A 13,982-nucleotide genomic window follows, 5' to 3' on the forward strand; every position below is an offset into this window, starting at 1 on the left:
TCCTCCTGTGTTTCCCCTTCCCATCCCTTCCCATCTCCCCCTCCTCGTCTCCCCCCACTGCAGCAAAGTTGTGAAGTTCGTTTTTCGACATAACGTCTTGTACATAAAGTCTTGGTGCAATGAGTCCAGCTGTATCCCTATTTAAACAATTTTTTCCCTTCCACTCCACAAATTATACCAACATCAAATTCAGTGAAAACAGGGGTTATACCATGGGGGAGGGACACACAAAGCAACAAAGAAATATCTTATAAACATGTTAGAAACAATAGCAAGCAAGAAAAAACCATTTGAGTCCTTATCTTGGGGTTCATTTTGCCTAACATCACCTTATATGACTGTTTCTGCTTGTCTCAGACATATACTAGTTATTGCAAATAAGGGAAACCATGGGACCTATGTTTGTTTGAGCCTGGCTTACTTCACTTAATATAATTTTTTCCAAGTCTTTCCATTTCCTAACAAATGGGGCAATGTCATTTTTTCTGATGGAGGCATAGAATTCCATTGTGTATATATACCACATTTTCTTGATCCATTCATCTACTGAGGGGCATCTGGGTTGGTTCCCTATCTTAGCTATGGTAAATAATGCTACAATAATCATAGTTGTGCTGGTAGATTTAGTATAGTCTTGTTTGTGATCATTCGGGTAAATGCCCAAAAAGTGGGATTGCTGGGCCATAGGGGAGCTCTATGTGGAGCATTTTGAGGAACCTCCATACTGCTTTCCACAGTGGTTGAACAAGTTTACACTCCCACAACAATGCAGTAGGGTTCCCTTCTGTCCATATCCCCTGCAGTATCTGTTATCATTAGAGTTCTTGATTATAGCCATTCCAACTGGGGTGAGGTGGTATCTCAATGTTGTTTTGATTTGTATTTCTTTTATTAATCAAAACAGCTTGCTATTGGCACAAGAACAGACCTCAGGACCAATGGAATAGAATTGAAAACCCAGAAATGAACCCACAGACCTATAGTCATCTAATCTTTGAAAAGGGAGCTAAAAAAGAAAGAATGGAAGAAAGACAGCCTCTTCAGTAAGTGGTGCTGGAAAAATTGGTTAATCACTTGTAGAAAACTAAAGCTAGATCCTTATATATCACCCTGCACCAGAATCGCCTCCAAATGGATCAAAGACCTCGGAGTCAAAGCAGACACTCTGAAAACATTACAAGACAGAATAGGAGAAACCCTAGAACTCCTTGGCACAGGCTGAAATATCTTAATAGAGACCCAGAAACACAACAAATCAAAGAAAGGTTGGTCAAATGGGACTGCATGAAACTGCAGAGCTTCTGCATGGCAAAGGACATAGCTAGCAAGATCTATAGAAAGCCCACAGATTGGGAGATTTTCACTAGCCATACAATGGACAAGGGTCTCATATCTAAAATATATCTGGACCTCAAAAAATTAAATCCCCAACAATAAATCCTCAAAGAAACAACTGCACAATAAATAAGTGGGCTAAAGACTTAAAGAAAAACTTCTCTGAAGAAGAAAGAAGGATGGCCAATAGCCACATGAAGAAATGCTCAACCTCCCTAGCCATAAAAGAAATGCAAATCAAAACAACATTGAGATAGAAATATTTTAATAACCAGTTTTTACCTTAAATGTTCAGTTTCTAGAGCCCTGTGATTTTATAATGGTAACAATGCTTAAGTTTCCTTAAACATTTCCCCCACAAGTGATATATTCAAACTAGATTCAAGCACAGAGCAACTTCTTCAAGTTTAATCTTGGGTATTTACTATACATTAGAATATTTGTCTAGGAGTAGTATAATGAAACATGCTCCATCTAATCTGAAAAATTCAATTCCCATACAAGACACCACCCTGCTGTGCAAATTCATTGATTATCCGTTCTCTGTGTTCCTTCCTAGCTCCGAATTTGGGACATTATTCATTGCATTATAGATCTCCCCACAATTAACATGAGAACCAGTTGGGGGATAACACATATGAAAAGGAGGAAAACTTATAGCATACTAAATTATTGAATGAAGCTTTAGTTCAAACATTATGGGAATCAGAGGTGAAGATCATTTTGATTAGGGAGGACAAAGTGAGAAGGTAGAGGTCTTGCAGTTTGAATTGCACCTCTGGGAAGTAGTAGATCCTCAATCTCCAATGAAAAGCATGGCAGATATGGGCCGAGGTCCTCAGTTGGGAGGGGCAGGGTTAAATACACTTGTCTGTTTTGATCACCAAACATGCACTTCCTTTTTTTAAAAATAACTGATTACATTATCTAAAATTTATGGGGCTTGAACTCTGTCCCTGCGTTCATTAGCTCAAGGGCAGTGCTCCACCATTTGAGCCACAGCACCACTTCTGGTTTTCTGAGTCCAATGTACTTTCCTGCCCAGGCTAACTTTAAACTGAGATACTCAGATCTCAGCCTCCTGAATAGCTAGGATTACAGGAGTAAGTCACCAGTGCCTGGCATATACTTTTCATGGAACAATCAATATAGTCAAGACCTTATGATTTTATCTATTCTCAATCTTGTGATTCAAATATTATCATCATTACACCCCGTGATAGGTTAGAAAATTTAAATAGCGCTAAGAACTACCTAACTGCAAAACTACAGCTCTCTATTCCATCTGATGCATTATAAACTGTGATAAGATGAAGAGTTGTGCTCTAGAATGTTTGCTCCGGAAAAGGATCAGATACCTGAATATATGCATACCGATATACCCCTCAAGTAACATACTCCTTAAAAGACTAAATATTTCATTAAGACAAAGGAATATCCAATGCTGAGATATGTTCAATACAGGTTGGAGAATGGATATAAGATATGAGAAATCATATATCAAATACTCCAAAAAAACTATGGAGTAGGTATATTTCCTTTACATCAAAAGAACCAAAGAACAGAGATGATAAATTACCTAATCAATGTCATGTTGGTGAAGAACATCTGAATGTGGATTCCACCCAAGTCTGATCTATATTCCTTTCTCCTCAAGCATTTCATCTGAACAAAATTATCCAGATTCTCACATTCTTACAAAATATTCAGGAAGGTCACCTTAAGCCTCAAGTGCCACCTGGCAACTTGAGCCATCTCTCTAAATTCTTACTCATTTATAATCCCCTCTGAGTATTGCATTTTCTTCCTTTTCACTTTTTAAGCCTGTCATTCCCCTCAGAGATGACAAGCTGAGGAATGCTGAGGAGAATTCGGTAACACAAAGTCTGTAAATAGAAAAGTCTCCAGCAATGGACACAAACAAGTTCATAGGACACATCCGGACCCACACAAATCCAGCTGTGAGAACTTAAGCACAAAATACTGTGCACTCACACACCCATGTAGACCTGACTACTGTTGTTTACAAATAACAATGGTAAATAATAGTAATAATAATCAGTTAAATTCAGAAATGCAGACTCGCAGAAAGAGTGGCTCTATGTCTTATGACTTAATAATTTGACTCTTGTACATGTGACCAGATAAGATGATGTTAAGCAAAATGAACCCCAAGATAGGGACACAAGTGGTTTTTTTTCTTTCTTGCTATTGTTTCTAATGTATTTATAATGTACCATGTGATTTTTTTTGTTTCTTCCCCCACGGTATAACCCCTGTTTTCACTGTATTTGATGTCGGTGCCCTGCATCTTGTATATACACTTCTCTAATTTGGGGAGGGGAAGAGAAAAAACAAAATGCTTAAATAGGGGTACATCTCATTGTAGTAATGAGATGTACAAGACACTATGTTGAAAAACTAACTTTACAATTTAGGCAGGGGGGAGTGTAGTTGTGGAGATGGGAGGGAAGAGAGGGTAGGGGAAAACAAAGGAGGAGGCAACAATGCTTGATAGGAAATGTACTCATTACCTTGCTCATGTAACTGTAACCCCTCTGCACAGTATTTTTAGAATAAAAAAGTATTAAAAGCCCTAAAAAATAAAAAATAGTTTGACTCTTATCTTCATCCATAAACACAGTAGATAAAAGCAACCCATAAATGAGCAGCAGGTGCACTCATGTTTTCTTGCCAAGATATCTCGCTAATATTAAACAGAGCTGATCAGCCGAAGCGCACATCTGCAGGTTGAACTGCAGAAGGTGGAGGAGGAAGACAGGAGCAGACAGGTTAAGTGAAAACTCATCTGGCTCAGAGAAGAGCCACTTATTGCCTGGAGTTGGAAGGCTTCCAGGGGCTTATGAGGTGTGACTTCTCTGAAAGAGATCCAGCACTTTCTCACTCTTAAAGCGCTCTTATTTAATGGGAGGCTTGTACATGGATGCAAAATGATTTAGGAAAAAGACAAGCAATTGGTAAAAACGCTAATGACTCTTTAGTAGTGTCTGAGTGTTTACCTTGTATCAATTTCCCATCATCTCATCAAATTGATAGGATATGCATAGTGCATAAACCGAATGTGCATCATAAGGATATAATTTTTCTATAATATAGACATTGTACCGATAGATAAATACTATGAATATATAACCTGGATGTAGAAACAATTTTGAGTCTAGAATTACTTCAGTTATTAAGGACTACAGCAACTTCATGTTATATTTGGAATATTTTTCAGTTAAATAGATTGATTAATTGTAAGCACAAACATTAGAACACACATGGACACATGTGCATGCAGGTACACACACACACACACACACACACAGAGAGAAGAGCCTATTACTTGTCAAAGGTTCAACAGGTGTTTTGTCTATATAATGTAATATGACCAGTTGAAACCTTTCATTTTAACCAAATATGCCACTTACTTTTGTCCATTTATCTAACACCTCAGCAGAATTTAGTTTGTTCACATAGAAGAGGTTAACATATTTTTCTGTGGACTCTTAGATTTATTCTAAAATGTAAAATGAAGAGAAAGAAAGGGTAAATAAAAAACTAGAGCATGTCAGTTTAAAATTTTTAGTTAGCCTATTATAGATAAATACCAATAAAATTCATACTCAAAGTAGAAACCAACATTCTTAACATATATATCATCTCATAAAATAATCTTTTCTTTGTTGTACAGATAATCAGAATTCTCTTTTCTCACTATTTTGACATAATCAATAGAATATCATTAAGCATAGTCACTTAAGTACAACAGAACTTACTCCCAGTACAACTCAGACTTTGTAACCATGGAGCAATCTTTCTCAATCTCTACTCTCTGCCTCCCCCTTCCTGGGCTAAGACCATTATTATAATATTGGAATTTCATCTGACACCTGGTATTACTTTCAAGGTGACTGAAGGGAAGACAGTCACAGACATGACAGTGTGTCAGACGTGAACTTAAACTAGGAGAGATTTGATAAGTAGAAAGAAGTCTACAGGGGCTAATGATTTAAATGATTGAGGATAGTGACTTTTATGATCAAAACTACTCTGCCTTGAGTTAAAGTAAATATTTTATGCATTAAGGCTTAGAGCTTCAAAACTCCAAGAAAGAAAATGTTTCTCTATCATTTCTCCTACTTATAGAATTAGCTGACTATTGAAATAAAATAAAGTCTAATACCTTTCTGCTGCTAAATTTCTTCCTCTTCCTCTTCCTCCTCTCTCCTTGCTCTCTGTCCCATGCTTTCCTCTGTTCCCTTTCCTCTCTGTAGCTTACTGCTTAGTCATCTTTTGGGTGTAAGTAAACTTTGTACACAACTGAAAAGACATTCTCACAAGGCACTACATTAAAACACACTGTATAGTGTCATGCCCTATAACCAGCCAGATTTATTTCAATAATTACATTATGGATAGATATGGCTTTGATCATGAATAAAAGTATCACACATAATATCACTTTCAAAGGATAAAGTTACATGTAATCTTCTGAAAAGGCTTTAATAGCAAGTCTTTCTTGCATGTGATCCTACAATTCAGAGAAGTTCTAGAATGGTCTTGGGAACTCACTTATTTTGGTGATGCCAGAGCCACAGGGCCCCTGAGATGAGGGACCTAAGTATCTAATTACCACCCCTTGAAAGACATGAACAAAAATCTTTAATAACCAACTATTATTTAGTTAAACAACTGAGAATTTTTAGTTTGGTGCTTGCAGGACTTGGGTTAGCATGCCAGGTTATGGATATCCAATTGCTAAGGGGAAAAAAATCTTAATTTCTTAAGTTTTAGTTACCAAAATAGACCTGGCTTCCACGTTGACTGAAAAACAAGGTCCTAACATTGCTTAATGTACGAGTAGTATTTGAAATGTTGCCAAGACATGTTTGTTAATGTGTATTTTAGATATGAGTTGTAAGTACCCGATAAGGAATTCATCAAAATAATAAAGTGCTAAGAAGAAAAAATTATTCATTCAATTTTGAGTCTTCATTTTATAGAATTATCATGTGCTTTAATATTGCATTTTCTCCAAAGTCTGAACTCAAAACATTTGAAGTGCTATGATTATAATTATCTTACATTAATATGCCAATTCCTTCAAAAATTATACTGAATTGAAACATGCATGGTTTTAACCACTATAGAACTAATTAGGTTAATTAAAATACTATCTTAGTTTATTTTCACTTTTCAATTACTCCATTATCATTTAATGATTTTTTCACAAAATAATAGAATATATTATTTATTGAGTATATCTTTTTTTTAACTTAAACCATTACTTTTATGTTTAACTCCATTATAAAAATGTCAGTGATGGCCCGCCACGCCCTGTCCGCGTCCTGTTCCCCGCACCTCCGTACCGCCGCGCGCCCTGGTCCTGTCCTGGTGCCCATCCCCGCAGCACCGCACCACCAGCCATGAGCTCCACGCAGTTCAACAAGGGGCCATCGTATGGACTCTAGGCCGAAGTCAAGAACCGGCTCCTGTCCAAATATGACCCCCAGAAGGAGGCTGAGCTCCGCAGCTGGATCGAAGGGCTCACGGGCCTCTCCATCGGCCCCGACTTCCAGAAGGGTCTGAAGGACGGGGTGATCTTGTGTACACTCATGAACAAGCTGCAGCCGGGCTCGGCCTCCAAGATCAACCGCTCCATGCAGAACTGGCACCAGCTAGAAAACCTCTCCAACTTCGTCAAGGCCATGGTCAGCTACGGCATGAACCCTGTGGACCTGTGTGAGGCTAACGACTTGTTGGAGAGTGGGAACATGACACAGGTTCAGGTGTCGCTTCTCGCACTGGCAGGAAAGGCTAAGACAAAAGGGCTGCAGAGGGGCGTGGACATCGGGGTCAAGTACTCGGAGAAGCAGCAGCGGAACTTCGATGATGCCACCATGAAGGCTGGCCAGTGTGTCATTGGGCTGCAGATGGGCACCCACAAATGTGCCAGCCAGTCTGGTATGACAGCCTATGGCACCAGGCGGCATCTCTACGACCCCAAGAACCACATCCTGCCCCCCATGGACCACTCCACCATCAGCCTTCAGATGGGCACGAACAACTGTGCCAGTCAGGTGGGCAGGACGGCTCCGGGGACCCAGCGACACATCTATGAAAAGTGTGACAACTCCTCCATGTCCCTGCAGATGGGTTACACACAGGGTGCCAATCAGAGTGGCCAGGTCAGAGTGGGCCGCCAGACATATGATCCCAAGTATTGCCCGCAAGGCTCCGCGGCAGATGGCGCTCCACCTGGTGCCAATGACTACCCCAGGGAGGCCTCAGAATATGCGCCCTACTACTAGGAGGAGGCCGGCTACTGAAGCACCCCAGAATGCCAACTCCCCATTGCAGTACCCTGTCTGGGGCTTGGGGTTTTTATGGGCGTAGCTTTCCCTTTTCTCATTCTTTTTTCTGTGGGTGATTGGGGCTGCTTTGACCCATTCTGACAGGCCTTCCTTTGCAGGACTGAGCCCTGGGTAGATGTGAGGGGTCCATGGGTGGGGCATGTTACCTGGCAGCAAATTTCCCAGAAGGCTCTAAGACAGTAAGAGCCAGTTAGGGACCAGCCCTCAAATGACTTCATGTTTCTTCCTCTCTTGATCAACTTGTGGTTTCTATTGGGCAGAAGTTTCAAGGTAGTTTTAAGGAAAGGAAACTCTGTGTGTGTGTGTGCATGCGTGCGTGCGTGCGTGCGTGTGTGTGTGCACATGCGCGCGTGTGTGTTGGTTTTGTTTTAGTTTTTCAGCCAATATTGAGGTTTGAACTCAAAGACTGGGTTCTGTCTCTGAAGGTTTTCTGCTTAAGGCTAGCAGTCTACCACTTGAGTCACAGCTCTACTTTTGGCTATTTTATAGTTAATTGGAGATGAAAGAGTTTCGTAGGATTTCCTGGCTGGCTGACTTTGAGCTAGGATCCTCAGATCTGAGCTTCCTGAGTAGCTAGGATTATAGGCGTGAGCCACAAGTGCCCAGTTTCTTTCTCCTTCCTCCCTTCCTTCTTCCCTCCCTCCCTCGCTCCCTTCCTTCCTCCCTCCCTCCCTCTCTCTCTCTCCTTCCTTCCTTCCTTCCTTCCTCCCTCCCTCCCTCCCTCTCTCCCTCTCTCCCTCTCTCCTTCCTTCCTTCCTCCCTCCCTCCCTCCCTCTCTCCCTCCCTCTCTCCTTCCTTCCTTCCTTCCTTCCTTTTTCTTTCTTTCATAAGGTTAATAGACAGGGACGCTGGATAGTTGACCCCCGTGGAAGTTGGGAGGAAGTCTGAAATATCGTAGGCCTCTTAAGGACTGGGTTCCCCTAGGAATCTCCTGTGGACATCCCTGACCATTCCCAACAGCCTAGAGTTCTGAATGTTTCAAAGCATGCAGAGCCTCTCACAAGTGCCTCCTTGGGCTCCTCAGATCTTCCTGTTCTGAGTCTAACTAGCTCCACTCTGCCCTTCCTGCTCAATCTGCTTCCCCCAACCCCAGCCCAGCCCAGGGGCCCTTGGACTTTTCAGATAATGTGAAATACTGAGTGTGGACCAAAAGCAATAAAAAACCTCCATTTTTTAAATAAAAAAATGTCAGTGATGGAGGGAATGACACTGTTCAAAAAGAAATATACTCATTACCTGACTTATGTAACTGTAACCCCTCTCTAGATTACCTTTACAATAAAATCAAATTAAAAAAAAGCAACTGTATCCACATTGTGGTTTGGCCTAGTTTTTTGTTAGTTTAATGAATTCTGCCCCAGAAATTCATACCAACAAATCCCTCCTCATAAAAAAGTATTTCACAACCATGAAGTCCTTTACCAAAAAGGACTTTGTGTGTCTTTGCTATGCTATACGGATACTACATTGGGAATTTGGGCCAAGTAGTGCATCATCTGGAAAAATCTCTACAATAGGAAGGTAAGCCTTGGTCAATTTCTGAAGACAATGCAGATTGCAAAACTCTATGTTACTTGTCTTTGACAATTTCTTTCCTTCTTTAACTCTATAATTGCAATAACGTGCATGCATGGTACCTGTTTACATTCGCCAGTGTACAATGGCTGACATGTGTTTTTTGCCTGCATCATCTTGTTAGTTAATTTACATCTTTGGAGACTGATTTTAGAGGATAATTTCCACGGAAAACTTGATCACCCTTTTGTGGCATCTCTTCTGCTTGTTTCTGATTTCTCCACCTGATATTGACATATATGTGAGTATTTACTTGTGCCATTTACAACTCCAGACAAATGAATCTTTTAGGGGAATTGTCCCAGAAAATGTGACCACAAATCAAATATTGTACACACAATTTAAAGGCAAGAAAGATTATTATTTGTTCAAGTGAGAGGCCAGAAAAATTATCATTTGCTAATGTGTAGCTTCTCAGAATTCATGCTAGATAACAAACCTTTATTCTGGGATTCTACCCACTGTCTGTCCACTTCCACAGCTAAATCTTTTATGACCAGACAAACATGCAAACAAAGATAGAATTTGTTTCTATATGTACAACAGGGGAAGGGAATTAAGGACCAAGAAAAAGCTAAACAAATGAAGAGATATGAAGAAGAAACAGAAGAATTTAGATATGGCAGACTCCACAGCTCACTGTTTGACTTGAAATGTGAATGAGCAACACTGAGCCTGAACCTCATACATGTCTTCTAGTTCTGAGGGTTCTATCTTTAATTATGTGTGTGTACGTTCTACCTCTTGGCACCTGAGAGCAAATCAATGACTTCATCTTGCATTTAAATTGTGTTCTAGTGCTTCTGTGGGAACATGGAGGTGGCAAATCTCACACTGGACCGAATCAGAGGCAGTCCCTCTCTGTAAGGTCCCATCCCTGGAAAGTCCCTTTGATTTGTACATCATCTTCACAAACCTGACACTTTACTTGTTTGGGGGCTTAGTAAATAACTATAGGATGAAAAATTGAGCTAATACATAGATGATGCTTCTCATTATCATTTGCTTTTTCCTTATAAAAGCTTATAGCTTTTCGTGTTGTTTGATGTGTGTGTGTGTGTGTATTTCTGTTTCATTTTTCTCTCCAATTTAAGCAATCCTCCACCTCTATTCTTTGGGATAAACCTATTTTAAAGCTGAGTTATACACACTATCTTTCATGGGTTGTAAACCCAGGGAGCTTGAAAACCCTATGCTCTGCTCTGCTGCTTGAGAAAGCTTCTCAACACAGCCATATCCTAACTGAGCCAGAAAATGGTGGTTTGCATTCCTTCATAACTCAGAACAAGCTGAACACTACACTGCAGTCTGAACACAAGTACAAGGTGAGCCTACAAGTTGAAGCAAAAGGAAAAAAATAAAATTACAATAGGAGAAGTTAACTTCTTTGTTCTGTTCATCCCAGAATAACATATTAGAATATTATTTGCATCCTGTTCATGCCTTTCTTCTAACCAGATTTTTGGATGCTGTGTTAAATACTGATTTTATTATTTTATCATTATTCATTTATACATCCTTTGTAAAATGCTTACTAGGAAACTTATTAATTTGTATTTTGAGTTCACATAACCATTCATGTATTTGTTTATCCTCCCACAGATTTTTCAAATCATAATCTCACAATTGGAATTTTGGATTGAGTTAACATTTCAGATCAACCACGCTCAGTTTCATTGATTATCATTTCAGAAAATTCATGTGCTCTATTGAGGACTAACGTCTTTATAATTTAAATGCCAGAATTAATAGTTCATTCAGTAAAGGTTGGGTATAATAGCATTTAGGTTATTATTCTCTATAAAGTGCTGTTCAGCATAGAGACAAAAATTAATTTACCTATATGTCTCCAGCTAGCTTGACTCATGTAGCAGAACAATAATATGAAACCCTGTGAGAATTACCTCTGAAAATAATGTTTAGCTACTTTGAACTCTCTCTCACAAAGTTCTGTTTTTGAAAAGAACTCTTGGATAAGATGACACCAATTATGCTTTACATGAAAATGATCACTTGACCCTAACTACAAACAAATGGATCGTTTCCAACTGAAATACAAAAGAGCCCAAATCTACATAGTAAAGAGGATCTACTTAAGAATAAATTTATCTGCAGTATCTACTTACCACTGGATTTTAACAGGTAACTTCAAGTGTAGAAGAGCTCAACGTGAGAGTCTAAGTGTTTAGATGGAGAGTCAATCCTTGGTGAGCAGTGACCTGGAGACAAGGATTCTTAAGGCTTTGTCTCACTTAATATCTGCAATAACACCTTCTAGTATTACTGCCCCATGTACCCTGCACATAAAAATGCTTCTGCTCACAAAGTTTAAGCATTTTGTCCAAGGTTATATCCTAATAGCATTTAATGCCACATGTCTTGCTCTAAAAACCAGCTTTTGGGTTTCCCTCACTTGTAGTAACTAGAAAGTGCCTATAAATCTGCAAGTGAACACAATGGATGGTCAAAGATGAGAAATTATGCTTACACATGATAAATAAAACAGTACTCTAAACGTTCTCACAATGAGACCAAAGGATGATATTCTTAGGAGAGAATCACAAAGGCTCCATAGCCATGTGCATATGACCATATAAAATGACATTTATCAAAATGAACTCCAAGAAGTGGAAATGAGGATTTTTTTTGTTATTTTGCTTTTTAAAACTCCTTCGTTGCTGCTTTGATTTCTATACCTTTGTCTTATATGCAAGTTTGTCTGAGAGGGTAAAGGAGACTGCAGAAATGGTGGGATAAAGGGTGAACAAACACAGCAGTGATACTCCCCAGACTCTATTTTGAAAATGAACTATACAACTGTGGGAGGGGACATTGGGAGGGAAAACACTGGGAGAAAATGAGGGAAGAAGTGATATTGTTCAAAAAGAAATATACTCATCTCCTGACTTTTGTAACTTTAACTACTCTGTACATCACTTTTACAATAACAACAATGAAGTACTTTTAAAAGCCTTCCTAATACATAGAAGTTTTGCTCAAAATATTCTTGCAGTGTTTTCCTTATTATTATTATTATTGTATTTAAGTACTTGTACAAAGGAGTGCCATTTAACAAAGAAGTTTATGTATACAACGAATCTTGACAGATGTCCTCCTTTTCAATATTCTTACCTATCTCTCTCCTACCCACCCCCCCTTCCCTTACTCTTCTTAATTTTGGAATCTTGACTATATTAAAAATATTTTTAAAAATAATACTCTCCAATTAAGTGAAGAAATCCTGAATGGGAATGTTTAATATAGATTACAAATCATTTTTAATATAAACTAATATATTCCTGCATAAAAGCTGGATCACACTAAATTCACACTTTCCTCCATGTAACTACATGGCTCCTGTAGTGTAAAGAAATATTTTAAATCGAACCTTCCCCCCAAAAGCTCACTTTACAAATGTCAAACCACATTTAAGGAATGCTGTTTCCTCAGAGATAGTGAACTTGCATTGTCTCTTCCCTTTCTTCTAGAAAACCAACTAGGCTACTATTTTAAGTAGTTGTACAAAGGAGTTGCCATTCACCTAAGCAGTTTATGAATACAGTGCATCTTGATCGGTATCACCCCCTTCCCATTCACACCCACCCTTCCAAATTTATAATTTTAGGTTTGGTATTAATTTTTTGTGTGTGTATGTTGTTGTGTGTATGTTGCATCTCATCTTTATCGCCTTCTAGTTACCGCTTGCCATATATTTCTCAGTTCTATGGGATACACACACAATGAAGCCTTGCCTGCATTCTTCCGGTTTCCCCCAAGTAACCATTTACTGCTGCTTCTTCTGTTGGGTTTTGACTTAGTCTTTATAAATAACTATAATGTTTGTGCTCTCCATAGAGACTATTATACTTCAGTAAAGTCATTTTAAACCCCTTGCTTACTACACAGTGTGTTTACTTATAGACTGATAGGTACATTCTAGCTACTACAAATGAAGGAAATCATGCAGTTTTTGTTTCCCACTCATGTATCAGAAAGAATTATATTGTGCCATCCACAAGGAAGTGGAAACACTTGGAAAAAATGATGGTAGACTACTTTTTCAATAGGTAACTTTTGACTCTGCTAAGAGGAGCCATCAAAGTTTACATAGTGGGCAGAAAATTGGATTTGCTTTCACTGGTATCATAGAGTAGGAGAGAGGAAAGGGGGCTGTGGATGACTCCTGTGTCTCTGTAGGGATACGCTAGCCCATTCAGACAACAAATGACCTAATTCAGTAAGGATGCTGATACTCAGCTTCAGCTAAATTTGCAAACCATGGTGTATGTTCAATTTATTTTATCTCCTACACTCCACACTGTCACCCTGCATGATGACATTAAATATAGACCTGCAGAGACAATAATATCTGCTTCTACAATATTGACGTTAAACACCATTATATTTCCACACAAAATGAAAACAAGCATGTTTGTAGAGAAACAGCATAATGACAGACCTGCAGGAGGTCTGTTATTTCTCAAGGGAATTGACAACTTGACTAATTCACTATTCTATAATTCAAATGTCTTCCTTGTTAGGAAAATCCTTCTGTGCCTTCTCCTAAGAAGTCTAGAAGAGGGCTGAGAAGTTGGCTCAGTGGTAGAGTGCTTGCCTTGCATGCATGAGGCCCTGGGTTCGATTCCTCAGCACCACATAAGCAAAAAGAAAAAAGCCGGAAGTGGTGCTATG

The 13,982-nt window shown here is 39.1% G+C and overlaps 2 protein-coding genes across 3 annotated transcripts in view; one reads left to right on the plus strand and one right to left on the minus strand.

Annotated features, from left to right (window-relative positions):
• The window catches only part of Kcnip4 (Kv channel interacting protein 4), an 885,761-nt gene that overhangs the window by 573,595 nt on the left and 298,184 nt on the right, over positions 1-13,982 (minus strand). The gene's annotated exons all lie outside the window — the stretch shown is intronic.
• On the plus strand, positions 6,700-7,755 carry LOC105980341 (calponin-2-like). The gene is given in 1 exon segment (XM_013009183.1): positions 6,700-7,755. A coding segment is annotated over 1 exon segment (885 nt). The 5' UTR covers positions 6,700-6,767; the 3' UTR covers positions 7,653-7,755.

The sequence above is a fragment of the Dipodomys ordii genome, unplaced genomic scaffold, assembly GCF_000151885.1.
Source record: "Dipodomys ordii isolate 6190 unplaced genomic scaffold, Dord_2.0 Scaffold8, whole genome shotgun sequence".
NCBI lineage: Eukaryota > Metazoa > Chordata > Mammalia > Rodentia > Heteromyidae > Dipodomys > Dipodomys ordii.